The sequence below is a fragment of the Pholis gunnellus genome, assembly GCF_910591455.1.
Source record: "Pholis gunnellus genome assembly, chromosome: 8".
NCBI lineage: Eukaryota > Metazoa > Chordata > Actinopteri > Perciformes > Pholidae > Pholis > Pholis gunnellus.
In genome coordinates, this window is record NC_136534.1 from 21,617,902 (window position 1) to 21,644,825 (window position 26,924).

Below are 26,924 nucleotides of genomic sequence, written 5' to 3' on the forward strand. Positions count from 1 at the left end.
GGGCGTTGAAATTGAAAATGTTCACATCCTAAACATAGGATCCTATAAACATTTAAATAAACCAAATAATGACTAAATATGTTAATTAAATCAGATGTTCAGGACATATAGAACAAGATCAGTTTGACAATTTGATACATACACTGAACATCTATTTGACTGAGGTTGGAACGTCCAGCTCCAATAATATTGTCTGTCTTGCAGAAAAAAGAACTGTCGTCTTTAGATGCTTTAATGGTTAGAATATGTCCGGTCCCAACAACAGTCTCCTGTGCTCCATCAGCTCTGTACCAGGTGTAGCTCTCTACTGCTGGGTTAGCAGTACTGCTGCATGTCAGAGTCACATCACTGCCCTCTGGTACTGGACCAGAGGGACGGACTGACACGGTGGTGTCTTTGGGTGAATCTGAAAAATGAATAATAAATAATTTGCATAATTTATAGAAGTAATATAATCTGGTATTTGTTTTGAAATAAAGGCAGATTATGTATTTATGGTCTCTTTATTTTCTTGTTCTTGGGGATCCGACCCACTGCACTTTGATGACTCAGCACGAGATAAAGCTTGATGCAGAATCATTGGAGAGAGAGAGCGAGAGAGCACAGCTCTGCCTTTTGTGAACGGACTTGGTTCATCATGGAACAACCCATTGAAGGCTGCAGACAACCTGAACATTCACTTCATTCATGCTGCTAAAGTCTAATTTAAAGCTCTCTTACTGCTGTTTCTGCACTTCCAGCCAGCTGTGTTGAAGCCTATACTAATTAATATGCAAATTGTAAAGCATAAACAAGATTTTAGAGTTGTGGAAACCATATGATGTTGGCAATAGTTTTCTCCACTGCACTTCAATTTCTCACGATTTATTTTTCATCCTGGAGCTCATTTGAATGAAAGTTACTGTTTCTAATGTTTCTGTGTCTTCTGAAAGTCACAAATTTGACCTTTGAACTGGAGCTGCAACTAAGGAGCTTACTTCATCATTTATTCTGACATTTACTTTTACGTTTAATACATTAATACTTCAGTCTGTAAAATGTAGTAAAACTGAAAAATCCCCGTCAAACCTTTCCAGAGGCGTATTCCAATCAATCAATCGCATTAAAACTATTAATCCCTTATCAAAATTGTTGACATTTATTATTCTGTCACATGATTAATGGATTAATAGACTAATTATTTCAGCCCTGATTCAAACTAAGTCAAAGAAAGCTAAGAGACGAGATAATTTCAATTATAATATCTATAATTACGATGAATGAGGTTAAATTAACTCACATGAGATATCAGCTGTTAAACTTGTATTAACAGCTGACTCAGTGCTGCCATCGTGTTTCTTGTAGGTGGCCGTACAGGAGATTGTCTCTCCGTGATGGTTTTTAGAGGCAGTGAAGGTCACAACAGAGGTCTGGACTTTAGTTTTGTCCTGATTCTCCTTCAGTGTCTTCACACTCTCACCCAGGTCGGGGGTCCATGTCAGAGTTGGAGGATGAGACAGACAGGGAGCTGGAGCAGAGCACGTCAAACTCACTGAGGCTCCCTCCTTCACCTTCAGTGCTGACGGAGTCAGAGTCGGTCTGGGACGATCATCTGGTGAGAAGGTACATTTGAACCAGTCACTAAACAATCAGTTCTCCATTTTGTTCACTATTTGACAAATGCAATGAATGCAAAACAAGGTCAGAGCAGTTCTACAAGAGAGATGAATGAGTGAAATGTAAGTAAACAGACTTTAATACCTGTGACTGAAATAGAGATGTGTTCATGAAAAGTATATATCAGGCGATAGTCACATTCCAGCCTGAAGATATATGTTTTGCTGTTTTGTATGTTGTTCAGGGTTGTGGTGCAGTCTTTTCTTGTCAAGTTTCCTCTCAGTTCTCCATTTATTGTACTTGTTTGTGCATTACGGCTGTTAAACACAACAGTTGTCCAATCATTCATCCACATTGCTCTACATGTGTTATCTAAGTTTGATTCGTATGTGTCCGGTATCTCAAAGGAGCAGGGGATGGTCACACAGGATCCTTTAAGAACCTCTACAGTCTGCAGCATAGATGCCTTAAACTCTCCACACAGAGCACCTGAAACACAAGAAACACATCTTGAATAAGAACAAGTGAATAAAACTTTACAGTCATGAGGATTTTTTATTGTTTGGTTGACTTGCTAAAATCTTACCACTATATCTTATTTACAGAATAATCCAAAATCATGACTGTAAAGATTCTGCTTTGTTCCCACAGTGTTTATTTTTCTAGATGTTTAGTTTAAATAAATTATTCAGCCATCAGATTAAAGTTTAAAGAAAAAGGAAGCAGAACACTTTTGTAGCTCACTGTGTTCTTCATTTGCTGCAGCATGTATTACAGATACTGTTGTTCTGTGGTGTGAATACTTGACTAACATTGCGTAGTTATAGTTTGTGATCATTTTTAATACTCAGTGATTCAATATGTGAATGAACTTCAGCTCACCTTGCAGCAGAGAAGCAATGAGAAGGAGAGTCAGAGCTGCAGCCATCTCTGTGTGTCAGGAGAGGCAGAAACTCTGGAGATTACACATGAAACAATTCACATGTTTACAGCATTTCATCCCTAATTAACTACGATTGAAAGATTATTTAAGATTTTAAGAGTAAGGTTTATTAATGAGGCAACTATTGAATGCAATATTTGCAGAGGTTGCTGATGGAGACATGTTTTGCTGAGCCTGCATTTCTTCTTGATCTTCATCAATGTGAAGACTGTTTGTGATTCTGAGACAATGAAACTCAACTGAATCCAAACTAAATTAAATTACTTTAGGTGTGTCAACACAATCACACAATTGAACAATTAAATTAAACATTACTAATTTTAAATATTGTTTATACTAATTTGCCAGGCTTTTATGAAAGCTGTTGATGGAGATATTCAACTAAAGAGTAATACTGGTTTAGTGTTTCTACTGAGTGTGAGAGAAAAACAAATACTTGTTTGTTATGCTTTAATATTCAGTCTATCACTGAAACAACATGCTGCTTATTTTAACTTGTAAAACTTGTAAGAAGAAATGATGATGAAATGGATAAACAGGAAGGTAATTGCTGAACGCAAAACCAACGATCAAACAGTTTATTTTATTTATATCTTTAAATGTATTAACAGAGTTATTGTTTTAGGCAAATATTTTCAAAAGGAACAACGTCCAAAAACACAAACACATGACGACTTAAAAGTTTCAACGTGTTGCCCCCTTAGACACATTTATTTTAATTTTTACTTTTAATTAAAGTATATTTAATCAATGTTTACGTTTTAAGTATTTAATATTTAATTTGAAACCCGTTTTGATGATTTATATTTGTCATAAAAAGAGATGATGACTTACATTTTCTTCGGGTCTTTCGAGCAGATAGATGGAAGATGTGAAGAGAAGTGAAGTTCCTTAAAAGTTGTGCTGCTTTTTCAAACAACTAGACTTGAAAATGAGGAAGTCACTGAAGGAAGCATGGGTGTGACTATGAAATGTACGTATTTATCAGAAATGATTTTAGACAGTCCCACATTTGTTCTAAACCGAGCTTTTACTTTACACACATATATATTCTTTTTTTATCCAAATATTGAGTCTTTTTGCCTAAAATGAAACATGTTTGCATTACCAACCTGGTAAAGGGAATTTCTGCAAATGATGAAGACACAATAAAAAACCTATAATGAGCCTTTATTGTCAAAGCAATTTGCACAGATATTATAAAACATTAATATATTTAAACTATATACTGAAATCACACCAACTAGACTGGATAGTATAATCTACAGACTGACCAGTGAATCTGGATGGAGAAGGCGATGACATATAATCAATTAACTTTCCCGTGATAATTAACATAATCATAAAACAGTAGAGAGATCTTGCAGCTTTGTAAATTATTACATTTCTTTAAAAAAATATGGTGATAGCAGATTCATCCTCAGTCAAATTCAATTCAACACTGAATTATAATATGATTTAATGCAACACTTAATGAAAGCAAGTAATAAAAATAAAGCTGCATCCATGAGAACATCAGTCATACAAAGTGAAAAATAATACAGAACTGTTAATTATTGTCATGTAAGGGAGGCAGACAGTAATACAACATGTTATGATGTGAAACAGTTCAACTCAACAGCTCTACATATGAACCTCAGAATGTGAGAGAAGAGTTCACTCAGTTCAGCCGTTTGCTGTGTTGATGACATACATGGTCCCTATGTACTGTACCTTTAAGAGACAAAGTACACCTGGAAATATAATACAGCACAATACAAAACCATCCCCCCCAAAAACTACACAGAGCTAGTATCTCTAGTATTTATTGCAGTGCTCTGTTGCATTGCTTTGTGTATCTGCTCATGTTACTGTGTTATCGTGTACTGTGATTACACTAAAACGTAAATATATATGCTACGTTGGAGTACCTGTCGAAGTTTAATAAAGTCCAAGAAATATTTCTGTGTTGTCGCCAAATAATCATCGAGGCACTTAGTGGACGATGTCACCGTCATTCTGTAATGACTCTACACTACTGAGACTGGTCTGTTTGATCCAATGCTGTGTAAACCGTGTTCTCTACATTTGGCTTCACGTTCTTTCTTTATTCATGAAGAAAATCATTAGAAGGAGATGAATATCTCCTCAGTCAAAATGTATTTTCTGTTCTTAATAAAACATTTACTCTTGATCAACATAACCTCAAACATTTAAGAAAGTATTTAAATGACATTGTTTAAAGCCCAACCCCGCGCAGAATATTGATTTAATAACATTCATATCACTAATCACACGTTTGTCTCAATATATGAAACACAGAAATCCTTCAGTAAAGTTATTTGATGATTATTAAGATCAGTGGATGTTTACAGAATCATCTTGAAGTTTGGGCGATGACATCATACTCTGGAGATTTGTCTCTGGGATCCAATGACATGTAAGTTTGGTCCACTTCTTTTGGCTTCACTCTCTTTCTGGATTTCCTTTGAGGACAACAAAGAACAATCCATAGATATAAATAAATATGTACTTTGTTTTCTAAAAGCAGCACTGCATTACAAACAGTACAATCCAGTGAAATCACATACCAGAGGAACGCCACGCAGACTGTGTACAGGACGTTCACACTGAGAGAGACACCAGCAACAGCCAAGAGAAGAACTGCAACTCCTGGAAATAAAGGAAGAAATGGGTTGCACCACAAACCTCGCTGCTAAGTTAAGAAGGTGACATGAGAACTGATGGTAAAGTTGCAGACACGACAGCCAATAAAGAGAAGTGACGCTAACGCTTCTATAAGAACAGCCTGGCCTTTACCTCCTACTGAAGGCATACATGGTTTCGGTAGGAGGTTACACCAGTAAAGCATTGTTGAAAATACAGTTTACTACAGTGTGCATATATGTAGTCATTAGCTAAATAAAAAAAAAATTTAAAAAGGCTTCCATCTTACCAGTAACATTTACAGTCAGTGCACAGAATACAGACCTTGACTTTCTGCAGATGTCTGAGGCTCAAGGCTGTAGACATAAAATCGTTGAGTAGCAGATCCCAGAGAGTTGGAGCTGCGGCAGAGCAAGGTGGAAAGATCCCTCTCATGTGGTGCATTCACAGTGATGGTGCTCCACAGACCTGTGTCATTTAGAGGCTCATTGTTTATTACAAACGTGTCAGAATGATTGACAAGTGACCCATCCAGATACCAGAGTAAAATGGGAGAAGGATTTCCCACAGTCCTGCAGGAACAGTTGAGCTGGTCTGCAGCTTTGATGCAGTCAGATGAGGACAGGATCTGAGGAGCAACTGCAATGCATTCAGAGAAGACAGACGAGTTTAGTCTCAAGTCATTTAGGTTAGCAGAAATAAAAATGATATCAATTAGAAAGCGATCACAGCATCGACTGGGAATGGGTCAGAGTCAGTGGCAGGAAGCCTCATAAATAAGTAGATAAAATGAAGAGCTTTATGGATACCTACATAAAACATTTGATGGATAAATTCATAACTTGATAGAACTTTCTAATCGATTTCAATCAATTTACTGAAATATGGCTTTAAGTAACACAAAACCTTTAAATGTGATCCTTACACTGAACATCTATTTGACTGAGGTTGGATCGTCCAGCTCCAATAATATTTTCTGTCTTGCAGTAAAAAGAACTGTTGTCTTTAGATGCTTTAATGTTTAAAGCAGCTCCGGTCCCAACAACAGTCTCCTGTGCTCCATCAGCTCTGTACCAGGTGTAGTTCTCTACTGCTGGGTTAGCAGTACTGCTGCATGTCAGAGTCACATCACTGCCCTCTGGTACTGGACCAGAGGGACGGACTGACACGGTGGTGTCTTTGGGTGAATCTGAAAAACAAAATATAGATATTATTGGTATATGTTATGTTGTCTCTTGTAAGTTCTAAAATATACGTATTGTAATAAAGACAGATTCAGTATGCTGAGACTAATATTTGTTTTCTCCTCTCTGGTTTGTAAGACTGCTGGGCAGAGAGATAGTTTGCAACTCTTCCTTTCCCAAATAGATTTGACTTCAAAGTGCAAATACCTGTATAAATACAACATGGGAACTAGTATTATTTTAAAATATTAACTAGTACTTAACGAGTTTCCACCAGTAACTGATTGACTGGCCTGTAGTAACGTGTGGAGAATTGAAGCATAAAAAGGATAATCTAGTAGTATTGAATAAAAAAGTGTCCTTTTGATAACAACACGCTTGGGCGTTGAAATTGAAAATGTTCACATCCTAAACATAGGATCCTATAAACATTTAAATAAACCAAATAATGACTAAATATGTTAATTAAATCAGATGTTCAGGACATATAGAACAAGATCAGTTTGACAATTTGATACATACACTGAACATCTATTTGACTGAGGTTGGAACGTCCAGCTCCAATAATATTGTCTGTCTTGCAGTAAAAAGAACTGTTGTCTTTAGATGCTTTAATGTTTAAAACAGCTCCGGTCCCAACAACAGTCTCCTGTGCTCCATCAGCTCTGTACCAGGTGTAGCTCTCTACTGCTGGGTTAGCAGTACCGCTGCATGTCAGAGTCACATCACTGCCCTCTGGTACTGGACCAGAGGGACGGACTGACACGGTGGTGTGTTTGGGTGAATCTGAAAAATGAATAATAAATAATTTGCATAATTTATAGAAGTAATATAATCTGGTATTTGTTTTGAAATAAAGGCAGATTATGTATTTATGGTCTCTTTATTTTCTTGTTCTTGGGGATCCGACCCACTGCACTTTGATGACTCAGCACGAGATAAAGCTTGATGCAGAATCATTGGAGAGAGAGAGCGAGAGAGCACAGCTCTGCCTTTTGTGAACGGACTTGGTTCATCATGGAACAACCCATTGAAGGCTGCAGACAACCTGAACATTCACTTCATTCATGCTGCTAAAGTCTAATTTAAAGCTCTCTTACTGCTGTTTCTGCACTTCCAGCCAGCTGTGTTGAAGCCTATACTAATTAATATGCAAATTGTAAAGCATAAACAAGATTTTAGAGTTGTGGAAACCATATGATGTTGGCAATAGTTTTCTCCACTGCACTTCAATTTCTCACGATTTATTTTTCATCCTGGAGCTCATTTGAATGAAAGTTACTGTTTCTAATGTTTCTGTGTCTTCTGAAAGTCACAAATTTGACCTTTGAACTGGAGCTGCAACTAAGGAGCTTACTTCATCATTTATTCTGACATTTACTTTTACGTTTAATACATTAATACTTCAGTCTGTAAAATGTAGTAAAACTGAAAAATCCCCGTCAAACCTTTCCAGAGGCGTATTCCAATCAATCAATCGCATTAAAACTATTAATCCCTTATCAAAATTGTTGACATTTATTGTTCTGTCACATGATTAATGGATTAATACACTAAATATTTCAGCCCTGATTCAAACTAAGTCAAAGAAAGCTAAGATACAAGATCATTTGAATTAAATTATCTATAATTACGATGAATGAGGATAAATGAACTCACATGAGATATCAGCTGTTAAACTTGTATAAACAGCTGACTCAGTGCTGCCATCTTGTTTGTTGTAGGTGGCCGTACAGGAGATTGTCTCTCCGTGATGGTTTTTAGAGGCAGTGAAGGTCACAACAGAGGTCTGGACTTTAGTTTTGTCCTGATTCTCCTGCAGTGTCTTCACACTCTCACCCAGGTCGGGGGTCCATGTCAGAGTTGGAGGATGAGACAGACAGGGAGCTGGAGCAGAGCACGTCAAACTCACTGAGGTTCCCTCCTTCACCTTCAGTGCTGACGGAGTCAGAGTCGGTCTGGGAGGATCAGCTGGTGAGAAGGTACATTTGAACCAGTCACTAAACAATCAGTTCTCCATTTTGTTCACTATTTGACAAATGCAATGAATGCAAAACAAGGTCAGAGCAGTTCTACAAGAGAAATGAATGAGTGAAATGTAGTTAAACAGACTTTAATACCTGTGAATGAAATAGAGATTTGTTCAGCAAAATTATATTTCAGGCGATTGTCACAATCCAGCCTGAAGAAATAGTTATTGTTGTTAGCAGGTTGCATGTTGTTCAGGGTTGTGGTGCAGTCTTTTTTTTTCAAGTCTCCACTCAGTTCTCCATTTATTGTACTTGTTTGTGGATTACTGCTGTTAAACACAACAGTCTTCTGATCAGTCATCCACACTGCTCCACATGTGTTATGTAAGTTTGATTCGTATTTGTCCGGTATCTCAAAGGAGCAGGGGATGGTCACACAGGATCCTCTAAGAACCTCTACAGTCTGCAGCATAGATGCCTTAAACTCTCCACACGGGTCACCTGAAACACAAGAAACACATCTTGAATAAGAACAAGTGAATAAAACTTTACAATCATGAGGATATTTCACTCTTCAATTTCGTTGCTAAAATCTTACCACTATACCTTATTCTTTAATCCAAAATGATGACTGTAAATCTCCTGCTTTGTTCCCACTGTGTTTATTTTTCTCGATGTTTAGTTTAAATAAATTTACCATAAATCGCATTAAAACTATTAATCCTTTATCAAAATTGTTGACGTTTATTATTCTGTCACATGATTAATGGATTAATAGACTAATTATTTCAGCCCTGATTCAAACTAAGTCAAAGAAAGCTAAGAGACGAGATCATTTCAATTATAATATCTATAATTACGATGAATGAGGATAAATCAACTCACATGAGATATCAGCTGTTAAACTTGTAGTAACAGCTGACTCAGTGCTGCCATCTTGTTTGTTGTAGGTGGCCGTACAGGAGATTGTCTCTCCGTGATGGTTTTTAGAGGCAGTGAAGGTCACAACAGAGGTCTGGACTTTAGTTTTGTCCTGATTCTCCTGCAGTGTCTCCACACTCTCACCCAGGTCGGGGGTCCATGTCAGAGTTGGAGGATGAGACAGACAGGGAGCTGGAGCAGAGCACGTCAGACTCACTGAGGTTCCCTCCTTCACCTTCAGTGCTGACGGAGTCAGAGTCGGTCTGGGAGGATCATCTGGTGAGAAGGTACATTTGAACCAGTCACTAAACAATCAGTTCTCCATTTTGTTCACTATTTGACAAATGCAATGAATGCAAAACAAGGTCAGAGCAGTTCTACAAGAGAAATGAATGATTGAAATGTAGCTAAACAGACTTTAATACCTTTGACTGAAATAGAGATTTGTTCATCAAAAGTATATATCAGGCGATTGTCACATTCCAGCCTGAAGAAATAGTTATTGTTGTTAGCAGGTTGCATGTTGTTCAGGGTGGTGGTGCAGTCTTTTCTTGTCAAGACTCCTCTCAGTTCTCCATTATTTGTACTTGTTTGTGGATTACGGCTGTTAAACACAGCAGTTGTCCGATCAATCATCCACATTGCTCTACATGTGTTATCTAAGTCTGATTCATATCCGTCCTTCATCTCAAAGGAGCAGGGGATGGTCACACAGGATCCTCTAAGAACCTCTACAGTCTGCGGCATAGATGCCTTCAACTCTCCACACAGAGCACCTGAAACACAAGAAACACATCTTGAATAAGAACAAGTGAATAAAACTTTACATTCATGAGGATATTTTACTGTTTGGTTGACTTGCTAAAATCTTACCACTATATCTTATTTACAGAATAATCCAAAATGATGACTGTAAAGATTCTGCTTTGTTCCCACAGTGTTTATTTTTCTAGATGTTTAGATTAAATTAATTATTCAGCCATCAGATTAAAGTTTTAAGAAAAAGGAAGCAGAACACTTTTGTAGCTCACTGTGTTCTTCATTTGCTGCAGCATGTATTACACATACTGTTGTACTGTAGTGTGAATACTTGACTAACATTGTGTAGTGATAGTTTGTGATCATTTTTAATACTCAATGATTCAATATGTGAATGAACTTCAGCTCACCTTGCAGCAGAGAAGCAATGAGAAGGAGAGTCAGAGCTGCAGCCATCTCTGTGTGTCAGGAGAGGCAGAAACTCTGGAGATTACACATGAAACAATTCACATGTTTACAGCATTTCATCCCTAATTAACTACGATTTAAAGATTATTTAAGATTTTTAGAGTAAGGTTTATTAATGAGGCAACTATTGAATGCAATATTTGCAGAGGTTGCTGATGGAGACATGTTTTGCTGAGCCTGCATTTCTTTTTGATCTTTATCAATGTGAAGACTGTTTGTGATTCTGAGACAAAGAAACTCAACTGAATCCAAACTAAATTAAATTACTTTAGGTGTGTCAACAATTAATTTAAACATTACTCATTTAAATTACTTTTTTTTACTAATTTGCCAGGCTTTTATGAAAGCTGGTGATGGAGATATTCATCTAAAGAGTAATACTGGTTTAGTGTTTCTACTGAGTGTGAGAGAAAAACAAATACTTGTTTGTTATGCTTTAATATTCAGTTCATCACTGAAACAACATGCTGCTTATTTTAACTTGTAAAACTTGTAAGAAGAAGTGATGATGAAATGGATAAACAGGAAGGTAATTGCTGAACGCAAAACCGACGATCAAACAGTTTATTTTATTTATATCTTTAAATGTATTAACAGAGTTATTGTTTTAGGCAAATATTTTCAAAAGGAACAACGTCCAAAAACACAAACACATGACGGCTTAAAAGTTTCAAAGTGTTGCCCCCTTAGACACATTTATTTTAATTTTTACTTTTAATTAAAGTATATTTAATCAATGTTTACGTTTTAAGTATTTAATATTTAATTTGAAACCCGTTTTGATGATTTATATTTGTCATAAAAAGAGATGATGACTTACATTTTCTTCGGGTCTTTCGAGCAGATAGATGGAAGATGTGAAGAGAAGTGAAGTTCCTTAAAAGTTGTGCTGCTTTTTCAAACAACAGCAAGACTTGAAAATGAGGAAGTCACTAAAGGGCGCATGGGTGCGACTATGAAATGTACGTATTTATCAGAAATGATTTTAGACAGTCCCACATTTTTTCTAAACCGAGCTTTTACTTTACACACATATATATTCTTTTTTCATCCAAATATTGAGTCTTTTTGCCTAAAATGAAACAACATGTTTGCATTACCAACCTGGTAAAGGGAATTTCTGCAAATGATTAAGACACAATAAAAAACCTATAATGAGCCTTTATTGTCAAAGCAATTTGCACAGATATTATAAAACATTCATATATTTAAACTATATACTGAAATCACACCAACTAGACTGGATAGTATAATCTACAGACTGACCAGTGAATCTGGATGGAGAAGGCGATGACATATAATCAATTAACTTTCCTGTGATAATTAACATAATTATAAAACAGCAAAGAGATCTTGCAGCTTTGTAAATTATTACATTTCTTTAAAAAAATATGGTGATAGCAGATTCATCCTCAGTCAAATTCAATTCAACACTGAATTATAATATGATTTAATGCAACACTTAATGAAAACTAAATAAAAATAAAGCTGCATCCATGAGAACATCAGTAATGCAAAGTGAAAAATAAGCCAGAACTGTTAATTATTGTCATGTAAAGGAGGCAGACAGTAATACAACATGTTATGATGTGAAACAGTTCAACTCAACAGCTCTACATATGAACCTCAGAATGTGAGAGAAGAGTTCACTCAGTTCAGCCGTTTGCTGTGTTGATGACATACATGGTCCCTATGTACTGTACCTTTAAGAGACAAAGTACACCTGGAAATATAATACAGCACAATACAAAACCACCCCCCCAAAAACTACACAGAGCTAGTATCTCTAGTATTTATTGCAGTGCTCTGTTGCATTGCTTTGTGTATCTGCTCATGTTACTGTGTTATTGTGTACTGTGATGACACTAAAACGTAAATTTATGCTACGTTGGACTATACTTGTCGAAGTTTAATAAATTCCAAGAAATATTTCTGTGTTGTCGCCAAATAATCATCGAGGCACTTAGTGGACGATGTCACCGTCATTCTGTAATGACTCTACACTACTGAGACTGGTCTGTTTGATGCAATGCTGTGTAAACCATGTTCTCTACATTTGGCTTCACGTTCTTTCTTTATTTCCTATGAAGAAAATCATTAGAAGGAGATGAATATCTCCTCAGTCAAAATGTATTTTCTGTTCTTCATAAAACATTTACTCTTGATCAACATAACCTCAAAAATGTAAGAAAGTATTTAAATTACATTGTTTAAAGCCCAACCCCCCGTAGAATATTGAATTAATAACATTCATATCACTAATCACACGTTTGTCTCAATATATGAAATACAGAAATCCTTCAGTAAAGTTATTTGATGATTATTAAGATCAGTGGATGTTTACAGAGTCATCTTGAAGTTTGGGCGATGACATCATACTCTGGAGATCTGTCTCTGGGATCCAATGACATGTAAGTTTGGTCCACTTCTTTCGGCTTCACTCTCTTTCTGGATTTCCTGCGAGGACAACAAAGAACAATCCATAGATGTAAATAAATATGTATTTTGTTTTCTAAAAGCAGCACTGCTCTTCCATCAACAGAGCTTTCATTACAAAAAGTACAATCCAGTGAAATCACATACCAGAGGAACGCCACGCAGACTGTGTACAAGACGTTCACACTGAGAGAGACACCAGCAACAGCCAAGAGAAGAACTGCAACTCCTGGAAAAAAAGGAATAAATGGGTGGCACCACAAACCTCGCTACTAAGTTAAGAAGGTGACATGAGAACTGATGGTAAAGTTGCAGACACGACAGCCAATAAAGAGAAGTAACGCTAACGCTTCTATAAAAACAGCCTGGCCTTTACCTCCTACTGAAGGCATACATGGTTTCGGTAGGAGGTTACACCAGTAAAGCATTGTTGAAAATACAGTGCACTACAGTGTGCATATATGTAGTCATTAGCTACATTAAAAAAAAATGTAAAAAGGCTTCCAGCTTACCAATAACATTTACAGTCAGTGCACAGAATACAGACCTTGACTTTCTGCAGATGTCTGAGGCTCAAGGCTGGAGACACAGAATCGCTGAGTCGCAGATCCCAGAGAGTTGGAGCTGCGGCAGAGCAAGGTGGAAAGATCCCTCTCATGTGGTCCATTCACAGTGATGGTGCTCCACAGACCTGTGTCATTTAGAGGCTCATTGCTTATTACAAACGTGTCAGAGTGATTGACAGGTGACCCATCCAGATACCAGAGTAAAGTGGGAGAAGGATTTCCCACAGTCCTGCAGGAACAGTTGAGCTGGTCTGCAGCTTTGATGCAGTCAGATGAGGACAGGATCTGAGGAGCAACTGCAATGCATTCAGAGAAGACAGACGAGTTTAGTCTCAAGTCATTTAGGTTAGCAGAAATAAAAATGATATCAATTAGAAAGCGATCACAGCATCGACTGGGAATGGGTCAGAGTCAGTGGCAGGAAGCCTCATAAATAAGTAGATACAATGAAGAGCTTTATGGATACCTACATAAAACATTTGATGGATAAATTCATAACCTGATAGAACTTTCTAATCGATTTCAATCAATTTACTGAAACATGGCTTTAAGTAACACAAAACCTTTAAATGTGATCCTTACACTGAACATCTATTTGACTGAGGTTGGATCGTCCAGCTCCAATAATATTTTCTGTCTTGCAGTAAAAAGAACTGTCGTCTTTAGATGCTTTAATGTTTAAAGCAGCTCCGGTCCCAACAACAGTCTCCTGTGCTCCATCAGCTCTGTACCAGGTGTAGTTCTCTACTGCTGGGTTAGCAGTACCGCTGCATGTCAGAGTCACATCACTGCCCTCTGGTACTGGACCAGAGGGACGGACTGACACGGTGGTGTGTTTGGGGGAATCTGAAAAACAAAATATAGATATTATTGGTATATGTTATGTTGTCTCTTGTAAGTTCTAAAATATATGTATTGTAATGAAGACAGATTCAGTATGCTGACACTAATATTTGTTTTGTCCTCTCTGGTTTGTAAGACTGCTGGGCAGAGAGAGAGTTTGCAACTCTTCCTTTCCCAAATAGATTTGACTTCAAAGTGCAAATACCTGTATAAATACAACATGGGAACTAGTATTATTTTAAAATATTAACGAGTACTTAATGAGTTTCCACCAGTAACTGATTGACTGGCCTGTAGTAACGTGTGGAGAATTGAAGCATAAAAAGGATAATCTAGTAGTGTTGAATAAAAAAGTGTCCTTTTGATAACAACATGCGGGGCGTTGAAATTGAAAATGTTCACATCCTAAACATAGGATCCTATAAACATTTAAATAAACCAATTAATGACTAAGTATGTTAATTCAATCAGATGTTCAGGACATATAGAACAAGATCAGTTTGACAATTTGATCCTTACACTGAACATCTATTTGACTGAGGTTAGATCGTCCAGCTCCAATATAATTTTCAGTCTTGCAGTAAAAAGAACTGTCGTCTTTAGATGCTTTAATGTTTAAAACAGCTCCGGTCCCGATAACAGTCTCCTGTGCTCCATCAGCTCTGTACCAGGTGTAGCTCTCTACTGCTGGGTTAGCAGTACTGCTACATGTCAGAGTCACATCACTGCCCTCTGGTACTGAACCAGAGGGACGGACTGACACTGTGGTGTGTTTGGGTGAATCTGAAAAATGAAGAATAAATAATTTGTATAATTTATAGAAGTAATATAATCTGGTATTTGTTTTGAAATAAAGGCAGATTATGTATTTATGGTCTCTTTATTTTCTTGTTCTTGGGGATCCGACCCACTGCACTTTGATGACTCAGCACGAGATAAAGCTTGATGCAGAATCATTGGAGAGAGAGAGCGAGAGAGCACAGCTCTGCCTTTTGTAAACAGACTTGGTTCATCATGGAACAACCTGAACATTCACTTCATTCGTGCTGCTAAAGTCTAATTTAAAGCTCTCTTACTGCTGTTTCTGCACTTCCAGCCAGCTGTGTTGAAGCTTATACTAATTAATATGCAAATTGTAAAGCATAAACAAGATTTTAGAGTTGTGGAAAACATATGATGTTGACAATAGTTTTCTCCACTGCACTCCAGAAGGAAATATTGGGAACATTTTTCAGGATTTAGTTTTGATCCTGGAGCTCATTTGAATGCAGGTTACTGTTTCTAATGTTTCTGTTTCTGTGTCTTCTGAAAGTCACACATTTGACCTTTGAACTGGAGCTGCAACTAAGGAGTTTACTTCATCATTTAATCTGATATTTACTTTTACGTTTAATACATTAATACTTCAGTCTGTAAAATGTAGAAAAACTGAAATTTCCATGTCAAAATTTACCAGAGGCGTATTCCAATCAATCAATCGCATTAAAACTATTAATCCTTTATCCAAACTGTTGACATTTATTATTCTGTCACACAATTAATGGATAATCAACAAGTTATTTCAGTCCTGATTCAAACTAAGTCAAAGAAAGCTAAGAGACAAGATCATTTAAATTATAATATCTATAATTACGATGAATGAGGATAAATGAACTCACATGAGATATCAGCTGTTAAACTTGTACTAACAGCTGACTCAGTGCTGCCATCTTGTTTGTTGTAGGTGGCCGTACAGGAGATTGTCTCTCCGTGATGGTCTTTAGAGGCAGTGAAGGTCACAACAGAGGTCTGGACTTTAGTTTTGTCCTGATTCTCCTGCAGTGTCTCCACACTCTCACCCAGGTCGGGGGTCCATGTCAGAGTTGGAGGATGAGACAGACAGGGAGCTGGAGCAGAGCACGTCAAACTCACTGAGGCTCCCTCCTTCACCTTCAGTGCTGACGGAGTCAGAGTCGGTTTGGGACGATCATCTGGTGAGAAGGTACATTTGAACCAGTCACTAAACAATCAGTTCTCCATTTTGTTCACTATTTGACAAATGCAATGAATGCAAAACAAGGTCAGAGCAGTTCTACAAGAGAAATGAATGATTGAAATGTAAGTAAACAGACTTTAATACCTGTGACTGAAATAGAGATGTGTTCAGCTAAATTATATTTCAGGCGATTGTCACATTCCAGCCTGAAGAAATAGTTAATGTTGTTAGCAGGTTGCATGTTGTTCAGGGTGGTGGTGCAGTCTTTTCTTGTCAAGTTTCCTCTCAGTTCTCCATTTATTGTACTTGTTTGTGGATTACTGCTGTTAAACACAACAGTCCTCTGATAATTCATCCACACTGCTCTACATGTTTTATCTAAGAGTAATTCATATCTGTCGTCCATCTCAAAGGAGCAGGGGATGGTCACACAGGATCCTCTAAGAACCTTTATAGTCTGCGGCATAGATGCTTTAAACTCTCCACACCGGTCACCTGAAACACAAGAAACACATCTTGAATAAGAACAAGTGAATAAAACTTTACAGTCATGAGGACTTTTTACTAAAATCTCACCACTATACCTTATTCTTAGAATAATCCAAGATAACGACTTTAAATCTTCTGCTTTGTTCCCACAGTGTTTATCTTTCTAGATGTTTAGATTAAATAAATATACCATCTATCACATTAAAACTATTAATCCTTTATCAAATCTGTTGACATTTATTATTCTGTAACATAATTAATGGATTAATATACTAATTATTTCAGCCCTGTTTAAAAAAGTCAAGAAAGCTAAGAGACGAGATAATTTCAATTTTAATATCTATAATTACAATGAATGAGGATAAATGAACTCACATGAGATATCAGCTGTTAAACTTGTAGTAACAGCTGACTCAGTGCTGCCATCTTGTTTGTTGTAGGTGGCCGTACAGGAGATTGTCTCTCCGTGATGGTTTTTAGAGGCAGTGAAGGTCAAAACAGAGATCTTAGTTTTGTTCTTATTCTCCTGCAGTGTCTCCACACTCTTACCCAGGTCGGTTGTCCATGTCAGAGTTGGAGGATGAGACAGACAGGGAGCTGGAGTAGAGCACGTCAGACTCACTGAGGTTCCCTCCTTCACCTTCAGTGCTGACGGAGTCAGAGTCGGTCTGGGACGATCATCTGGTGAGAAGGTACATTTGAACCAGTCACTAAACAATCAGTTCTCCATTTTGTTCACTATTTGACAAAAGCAATGAATGCAAAACAAGGTCAGAGCAGTTCTACAAGAGAAATTAATGAGTGAAATGTAAGTAAACAGACTTTAATACCTGTGAATGAAATAGAGATGTGTTCATGAAAAGTATATTTCAGGCGATTGTCACATTCCAGTCTGAAGAAATAGTTATTGTTGTTAGCAGGTTGCATGTTGTTCAGGGTTGTGGTGCAGTCTTTTCTTGTCAAGTCTCCTCTCAGTTCTCCATTATTTGTACTTGTTTTTAGATTACTGCTGTTAAACACAACAGTTGTCTTATCATTATACATCCACACTGCTCTACATGTGTTATCTAAGTCTGATTCATATCCGCCGTCCATCACAAAGGAGCAGCGGATGGTCACACAGGATCCTTTAAGAACCTCTACAGTCTGCAGCATAGATGCCTTAAACTCTCCACACAGAGCACCTGAAACACAAGAAACACATCTTGAATAAGAACAAGTGAATACAACTTTACAGTCATGAGGATTCTTTACTGTTTGGTTGACTTGCAAAAATCTCATCACTATATCTTATTCTTAGAATAATCTAATATGATGACTGTAAAGATTCTGCTTTGTTCCCACTGTGTTTATTTTTCTAGATGTTTAGATTAAATAAATTATTCAGCCATCAGATTAAAGTTTTAAGAAAAAGGAAGCAGAACACTTTTGTAGCTCACTGTGTTCTTCATTTGCTGCAGCATGTATTACACATACTGTTGTTCTGTGGTGTGAATACTTGACTAACATTGCATAGTTATAGTTTGTGATCATTTTTAATACTCAATGATTCAATATGTGAATGAACTTCAGCTCACCTTGCAGCAGAGAAGCAATGAGAAGGAGAGTCAGAGCTGCAGCCATCTCTGTGTGTCAGGAGAGGCAGAAACTCTGGAGATTACACATGAAACAATTCACATGTTTACAGCATTTCATCCCTAATTAACTACGATTTAAAGATTATTTAAGATTTTTAGAGTAAGGTTTATTAATGAGGCAACTATTGAATGCAATATTTGCAGAGGTTGCTGATGGAGACATGTTTTGCTGAGCCTGCATTTCTTCTTGATCTTTATCAATGTGAAGACTGTTTGTGATTCTGAGACAATGAAACTCAACTGAATCCAAACTAAATTAAATTACTTTAGGTGTGTCAACAATTAATTTAAACATTACTCATTTAAATTACTTTTTTTTACTAATTTGCCAGGCTTTTATGAAAGCTGGTGATGGAGATATTCATCTAAAGAGTAATACTGGTTTAGTGTTTCTACTGAGTGTGAGAGAAAAACAAATACTTGTTTGTTATGCTTTAATATTCAGTCTATCACTGAAACAACATGCTGCTTAATTTAACTTGTAAAACTTGTAAGAAGAAATGATGATGAAATGGAAAAACAGGAAGGTAATTGCTGAACGCAAAACCGACGATCAAACAGTTTATTTTATTTATATCTTTAAATGTATTAACAGAGTTATTGTTTTAGGCAAATATTTTCAAAAGGAACAACGTCCAAAAACACAAACACATGACGGCTTAAAAGTTTCAAAGTTTTGCCCCCTTAGACACATTTATTTAAATGTTACTTTTGAAATGATTCATTGTTCTGAAGTATATTTAATTAATGTTTACGTTTTAAGTATTTAATATTTAATTTGAAACCCGTTTTGATGATTTATATTTGTCATAAAAAGAGATGATGACTTACATTTTCTTCGGGTCTTTCGAGCAGATAGATGGAAGATGTGAAGAGAAGTGAAGTTCCTTAAAAGTTGTGCTGCTTTTTCAAACAACAGCAAGACTTGAAAATGAGGAAGTCACTAAAGGGGGCATGGGTGCGACTATGAAATGTACGTATTTATCAGAAATGATTTTAGACAGTCCCACATTTTTTCTAAACCGAGCTTTTACTTTACACACATATATATTCTTTTTTCATCCAAATATTGAGTCTTTTTGCCTAAAATGAAACATGTTTGCATTACCAACCTGGTAAAGGGAATTTCTGCAAATGATTAAGACACAATAAAAAACCTATAATGAGCCTTTATTGTCAAAGCAATTTGCACAGATATTATAAAACATTCATATATTTAAACTATATACTGAAATCACACCAACTAGACTGGATAGTATAATCTACAGACTGACCAGTGAATCTGGATGGAGAAGGCGATGACATATAATCAATTAACTTTCCTGTGATAATTAACATAATCATAAAATAGTAGAGAGATCTTGCAGCTATGTAAATTATTACATTTCTTTAAAAAAATATGGTGATAGCAGATTCATCCTCAGTCAAATTAAATTCAACACTGAATTATAATATGATTTAATGCAACACTTAATGAAAACTAAATAAAAATGAAGCTGCATCCATGAGAACATCAGTCATACAAAGTGAAAAATAATACAGAACTGTTAATTATTGTCATGTAAAGGAGGCAGACAGTAATACAACATGTTATGATGTGAAACAGTTCAACTCAACAGCTCTACATATGAACCTCAGAATGTGAGAGAAGAGTTCACTCAGTTCAGCCGTTTGCTGTGTTGATGACATACATGGTCCCTATGTACTGTACCTTTAAGAGACAAAGTACACCTGGAAATATAATACAGCACAATACAAAACCACCCCCCCAAAAACTACACAGAGCTAGTATCTTTAGTATTTATTGCAGTGCTCTGTTGCATTACTTTGTGTATCTGCTCATGTTACTGTGTTATTGTGTACTGTGATGACACTAAAACGTAAATATATGCTACGTTGGAGTATACTTGTCGAAGTTTAATAAATTCCAAGAAATATTTCTGTGTTGTCGCCAAATAATCATCGAGGCACTTAGTGGACGATGTCACCGTCATTCTGTAATGACTCTACACTACTGAGACTGGTCTGTTTGATGCAATGCTGTGTAAACCATGTTCTCTACATTTGGCTTCACGTTCTTTCTTTATTTCCTATGAAGAAAATCATTAGAAGGAGATGAATATCTCCTCAGTCAAAATGTATTTTCTGTTCTTCATAAAACATGTACTCTTGATCAACATAACCTCAAAAATGTAAGAAAGTATTTAAATTACATTGTTTAAAGCCCAACCCCCCGTAGAATATTGAATTAATAACATTCATATCACTAATCACACGTTTGTCTCAATATATGAAATACAGAAATTCTTCAGTAAAGTTATTTGATGATTATTAAGATCAGTGGATGTTTACAGAGTCATCTTGAAGTTTGGGCGATGACATCATACTCTGGAGATCTGTCTCTGGGATCCAATGACATGTAAGTTTGGTCCACTTCTTTCGGCTTCACTCTCTTTCTGGATTTCCTGCGAGGACAACAAAGAACAATCCATAGATGTAAATAAATATGTATTTTGTTTTCTAAAAGCAGCACTGCTCTTCCATCAACAGAGCTTTCATTACAAAAAGTACAATCCAGTGAAATCACATACCAGAGGAACGCCACGCAGACTGTGTACAAGACGTTCACACTGAGAGAGACACCAGCAACAGCCAAGAGAAGAACTGCAACTCCTGGAAAAAAAGGAAGAAATGGGTGGCACCACAAACCTCGCTACTAAGTTAAGAAGGTGACATGAGAACTGATGGTAAAGTTGCAGACACGACAGCCAATAAAGAGAAGTAACGCTAACGCTTCTATAAAAACAGCCTGGCCTTTACCTCCTACTGAAGGCATACATGGTTTCGGTAGGAGGTTACACCAGTAAAGCATTGTTGAAAATACAGTGCACTACAGTGTGCATATATGTAGTCATTAGCTACATAAAAAAAAAATGTAAAAAGGCTTCCAGCTTACCAATAACATTTACAGTCAGTGCACAGAATACAGACCTTGACTTTCTGCAGATGTCTGAGGCTCAAGGCTGGAGACACAGAATCGTTGAGTCGCAGATCCCAGAGAGTTGGAGCTGCGGCAGAGCAAGGTGGAAAGATCCCTCTCATGTGGTCCATTCACAGTGATGGTGCTCCACAGACCTGTGTCATTTAGAGGCTCATTGCTTATTACAAACGTGTCAGAGTGATTGACAGGTGACCCATCCAGATACCAGAGTAAAGTGGGAGAAGGATTTCCCACAGTCCTGCAGGAACAGTTGAGCTGGTCTGCAGCTTTGATGCAGTCAGATGAGGACAGGATCTGAGGAGCAACTGCAATGCATTCAGAGAAGACAGACGAGTTTAGTCTCAAGTCATTTAGGTTAGCAGAAATAAAAATGATATCAATTAGAAAGCGATCACAGCATCGACTGGGAATGGGTCAGAGTCAGTGGCAGGAAGCCTCATAAATAAGTAGATACAATGAAGAGCTTTATGGATACCTACATAAAACATTTGATGGATAAATTCATAACTTGATAGAACTTTCTAATCGATTTCAATCAATTTACTGAAATATGGCTTTAAGTAACACAAAACCTTTAAATGTGATCCTTACACTGAACATCTATTTGACTGAGGTTGGATCGTCCAGCTCCAATAATATTTTCTGTCTTGCAGAAAAAAGAACTGTTGTCTTTAGATGCTTTAATGTTTAAAACAGCTCCGGTCCCAACAACAGTCTCCTGTGCTCCATCAGCTCTGTACCAGGTGTAGCTCTCTACTGCTGGGTTAGCAGTACTGCTGCATGTCAGAGTCACATCACTGCCCTCTGGTACTGGACCAGAGGGACGGACTGACACGGTGGTGCGTTTGGGGGAATCTGAAAGACAAAATATAGATATTATTGGTATATGTTATGTTGTCTCTTGTAAGTTCTAAAATATACGTATTGTAATAAAGACAGATTCAGTATGCTGACACTAATATTTGTTTTGTCCGACCCACTGCACTTTGATGACTCAGCACGAGATAAAGCTTGATGCAGAATCATTGGAGAGAGAGAGCGAGAGAGCACAGCTCTGCCTTTTGTAAACGGACTTGGTTCATCATGGAACAACCCATTGAAGGCTGCAGACAACCTGAACATTCACTTCATTCATGCTGCTAAAGTCTAATTTAAAGCTCTCTTACTGCTGTTTCTGCACTTCCAGCCAGCTGTGTTGAAGCCTATACTAATTAATATGCAAATTGTAAAGCATAAACAAGATTTTAGAGTTGTGGAAACCATATAATGTTGACAATAGTTTTCTCCACTGCACTCCAGAAGGAAATATTGGGAACATTTTTCAGGATTTAGTTTTGATCCTGGAGCTCATTTGAATGCAGGTTACTGTTTCTAATGTTTCTGTTTCTGTGTCTTCTGAAAGTCACAAGTTTGACCTTTGAACTGGAGCTGCAACTAAGGAGCTTACTTCATCATTTAATCTGATAATTACTTTTACGTTTGATACATTAATACTTCAGTCTGTAAAATGTAGAAAAACTGAAAAATCCCGTCAAAATCTTCCAGAGGCGTATTCCAATCAATCAATCGCATTAAAACTATTAATCCTTTATCAAAACTGTTGACATTTATTATTCTGTCACATGATTAATGGATTAATCCACTATTTATTTCAGTCCTGATTCAAACTAAGTCAAAGAAAGCTAAGAAACGAGATAGTTTCAATTAAATTATCTATAATTACGATGAATGAGGATAAATGAACTCACATGAGATATCAGCTGTTAAACTTGTTCTAACAGCTGACTCAGTGCTGCCATCTTGTTTGTTGTAGGTGGCCGTACAGGAGATTGTCTCTCCGTGATGGTTTTTAGAGGCAGTGAAGGTCAAAACAGAGGTCTGGACTTTAGTTTTGTCCTGATTCTCCTGCAGTGTCTCCACACTCTCACCCAGGTCGGGGGTCCATGTCAGAGTTGGAGGATGAGACAGACAGGGAGCTGGAGCAGAGCACGTCAAACTCACTGAGGCTCCCTCCTTCTCCTTCAGTGCTGACGGAGTCAGAGTCGGTTTGGGACGATCATCTGGTGAGAAGGTACATTTGAACCAGTCACTAAACAATCAGTTCTCCATTTTGTTCACTATTTGACAAATGCAATGAATGCAAAACAAGGTCAGAGCAGTTCTACAAGAGAAATGAATGATTGAAATGTAAGTAAACAGACTTTAATACCTGTGACTGAAATAGAGATGTGTTCAGCTAAATTATATTTCAGGCGATTGTCACATTCCAGCCTGAAGAAATAGTTATTGTTGTTAGCAGGTTGCATGTTGTTCAGGGTGGTGGTGCAGTCTTTTCTTGTCAAGTTTCCTCTCAGTTCTCCATTTATTGTACTTGTTTGTGGATTACTGCTGTTAAACACAACAGTCCTCTGATAATTCATCCACACTGCTCTACATGTTTTATCTAAGAGTAATTCATATCTGTCGTCCATCTCAAAGGAGCAGGGGATGGTCACACAGGATCCTCTAAGAACCTCTACAGTCTGCGGCATAGATGCTTTAAACTCTCCACACGGGTCACCTGAAACACAAGAAACACATCTTGAATAAGAACAAGTGAATAAAACTTTACAATCATGAGGATTTTTTACTCTTTAATTTCGTTGCTAAAATCTCACCACTATACCTTATTCTTTAATCCAAAATGATGACTGTAAATCTCCTGCTTTGTTCCCGCAGTGTTTATTTTTCTCGATGTTTAGTTTAAATAAATTTACCATAAATCACATTCAAACTATTAATCCCTTATCAAAATTGTTGACATTTATTATTCTGTCACATGATTAATGGATTAATAGACTAATTATTTCCGCCCTGATTCAAACTAAGTCAAAGAAAGCTAAGAGACGAGATCATTTCAATTATAATATATATAATTACGATGAATGAGGATAAATGAACTCACATGAGATATCAGCTGTTAAACTTGTAGTAACAGCTGACTCAGTGCTGCCATCTTGTTTGTTGTAGGTGGCCGTACAGGAGATTGTCTCTCCGTGATGGTTTTTAGAGGCAGTGAAGGTCACAACAGAGGTCTGGACTTTAGTTTTGTCCTGATTCTCCTGCAGTGTCTCCACACTCTGACCCAGGTCGGGGGTCCATGTCAGAGTTGGAGGATGAGACAGACAGGGAGCTGGAGCAGAGCACGTCAGACTCACTGAGGTTCCCTCCTTCACCTTCAGTGCTGACGGAGTCAGAGTCGGTCTGGGAGGATCATCTGGTGAGAAGGTACATTTGAACCAGTCACTAAACAATCAGTTCTCCATTTTGTTCACTACTTGACAAATGCAATGAATGCAAAACAAGGTCAGAGCAGTTCTACAAGAGAAATGAATGATTGAAATGTAGCTAAACAGACTTTAATACCTTTGACTGAAATAGAGATTTGTTCATCAAAAGTATATATCAGGCGATTGTCACATTCCAGCCTGAAGAAATAGTTATTGTTGTTAGCAGGTTGCATGTTGTTCAGGGTTGTGGTGCAGTCTTTTCTTGTCAAGACTCCTCTCAGTTCTCCATTATTTGTACTTGTTTGTGGATTACGGCTGTTAAACACAGCAGTTGTCCGATCAATCATCCACATTGCTCTACATATGTTATCTAAGTCTGATTCATATCCGTCCTTCATCTCAAAGGAGCAGGGGATGGTCACACAGGATCCTCTAAGAACCTCTACAGTCTGCGGCATAGATGCCTTCAACTCTCCACACAGAGCACCTGAAACACAAGAAACACATCTTGAATAAGAACAAGTGAATAAAACTTTACATTCATGAGGATATTTTACTGTTTGGTTGACTTGCTAAAATCTTACCACTATATCTTATTTACAGAATAATCCAAAATGATGACTGTAAAGATTCTGCTTTGTTCCCACAGTGTTTATTTTTCTAGATGTTTAGATTAAATTAATTATTCAGCCATCAGATTAAAGTTTTAAGAAAAAGGAAGCAGAACACTTTTGTAGCTCACTGTGTTCTTCATTTGCTGCAGCATGTATTACACATACTGTTGTACTGTAGTGTGAATACTTGACTAACATTGTGTAGTGATAGTTTGTGATCATTTTTAATACTCAATGATTCAATATGTGAATGAACTTCAGCTCACCTTGCAGCAGAGAAGCAATGAGAAGGAGAGTCAGAGCTGCAGCCATCTCTGTGTGTCAGGAGAGGCAGAAACTCTGGAGATTACACATGAAACAATTCACATGTTTACAGCATTTCATCCCTAATTAACTACGATTTAAAGATTATTTAAGATTTTTAGAGTAAGGTTTATTAATGAGGCAACTATTGAATGCAATATTTGCAGAGGTTGCTGATGGAGACATGTTTTGCTGAGCCTGCATTTCTTCTTGATCTTTATCAATGTGAAGACTGTTTGTGATTCTGAGACAAAGAAACTCAACTGAATCCAAACTAAATTAAATTACTTTAGGTGTGTCAACAATTAATTTAAACATTACTCATTTAAATTACTTTTTTTTACTAATTTGCCAGGCTTTTATGAAAGCTGGTGATGGAGATATTCATCTAAAGAGTAATACTGGTTTAGTGTTTCTACTGAGTGTGAGAGAAAAACAAATACTTGTTTGTTATGCTTTAATATTCAGTTCATCACTGAAACAACATGCTGCTTATTTTAACTTGTAAAACTTGTAAGAAGAAATGATGATGAAATGGATAAACAGGAAGGTAATTGCTGAACGCAAAACCGACGATCAAACAGTTTATTTTATTTATATCTTTAAATGTATTAACAGAGTTATTGTTTTAGGCAAATATTTTCAAAAGGAACAACGTCCAAAACCACAAACACATGACGGCTTAAAAGTTGCAAAGTTTTGCCCCCTTAGACACATTTATTTTAAATTTTACTTTTGAAATGATTCATTGTTCTGAAGTATATTTAATCAATGTTTACGTTTTAAGTATTTAGTATTTAATTTGAAACCCGTTTCGATGATTTATATTTGTCATAAGAAGAGATGATGACTTACATTTTCTTCGGGTCTTTCGAGCAGATAGATGGAAGATGTGAAGAGAAGTGAAGTTCCTTAAAAGTTGTGCTGCTTTTTCAAACAACAAGACTTGAAAATGAGGAAGTCACTAAAGGGCGCATGGGTGCGACTATGAAATGTACGTATTTATCAGAAATGATTTTAGACAGTCCCACATTTGTTCTAAACCGAGCTTTTACTTTACACACATATATATTCTTTTTTCATCCAAATATTGAGTCTTCTTGCCTAAAATGAAACAACATGTTTGCATTACCAACCTGGTAAAGGGAATTTCTGCAAATGATTAAGACACAATAAAAACCCTATAATGAGCCTTTATTGTCAAAGCAATTTGCACAGATATTATAAAACATTCATATATTTAAACTATATACTGAAATCACACCAACTAGACTGGATAGTATAATCTACAGACTGACCAGTAA

The 26,924-nt window shown here is 36.8% G+C and overlaps 3 protein-coding genes and 1 long non-coding RNA gene across 4 annotated transcripts; all 4 read right to left on the reverse strand.

The window, feature by feature from the left end:
- Positions 1-6,093: 6,093 nt before the first annotated feature.
- Positions 6,094-8,586, reverse strand: LOC306700517 (sialic acid-binding Ig-like lectin 7; the record flags this gene model as incomplete). The annotated part of the gene is made up of 3 exons (XM_079165548.1): positions 6,094-6,374; positions 8,029-8,340; positions 8,490-8,586. 3 exons carry the CDS (start codon positions 8,584-8,586, stop codon positions 6,094-6,096), a joined length of 690 nt encoding a protein of 229 aa, XP_079021674.1.
- Positions 8,587-8,836: 250 nt separating this feature from the next.
- LOC306699710 (uncharacterized protein) lies at positions 8,837-18,419 on the reverse strand (the record flags this gene model as incomplete). The annotated part of the gene is made up of 11 exons (XM_079164431.1): positions 8,837-8,840; positions 9,263-9,536; positions 9,686-10,036; positions 10,430-10,477; positions 13,471-13,785; positions 14,072-14,335; positions 15,991-16,302; positions 16,506-16,802; positions 17,172-17,477; positions 17,855-17,980; positions 18,374-18,419. The coding sequence occupies 11 exons, from the start codon at positions 18,417-18,419 to the stop codon at positions 8,837-8,839; spliced, it is 2,343 nt and encodes a 780-aa protein (XP_079020557.1).
- On the reverse strand, positions 11,633-13,120 carry LOC306699979. Its single transcript, XR_013767185.1, has 2 exons — positions 13,071-13,120; positions 11,633-12,944 (listed from the first exon to the last, which is right to left on the reverse strand). It is a non-coding gene; the product is annotated as an uncharacterized lncRNA (long non-coding RNA).
- Positions 18,420-22,008: 3,589 nt separating the features above from the next.
- LOC306699711 (B-cell receptor CD22-like) lies at positions 22,009-25,629 on the reverse strand (the record flags this gene model as incomplete). Its single annotated transcript, XM_079164432.1, has 4 exons — positions 22,009-22,289; positions 24,379-24,690; positions 25,065-25,190; positions 25,584-25,629. The coding sequence occupies 4 exons, from the start codon at positions 25,627-25,629 to the stop codon at positions 22,009-22,011; spliced, it is 765 nt and encodes a 254-aa protein (XP_079020558.1).
- Between the last annotated feature and the right edge of the window lie 1,295 nt (positions 25,630-26,924).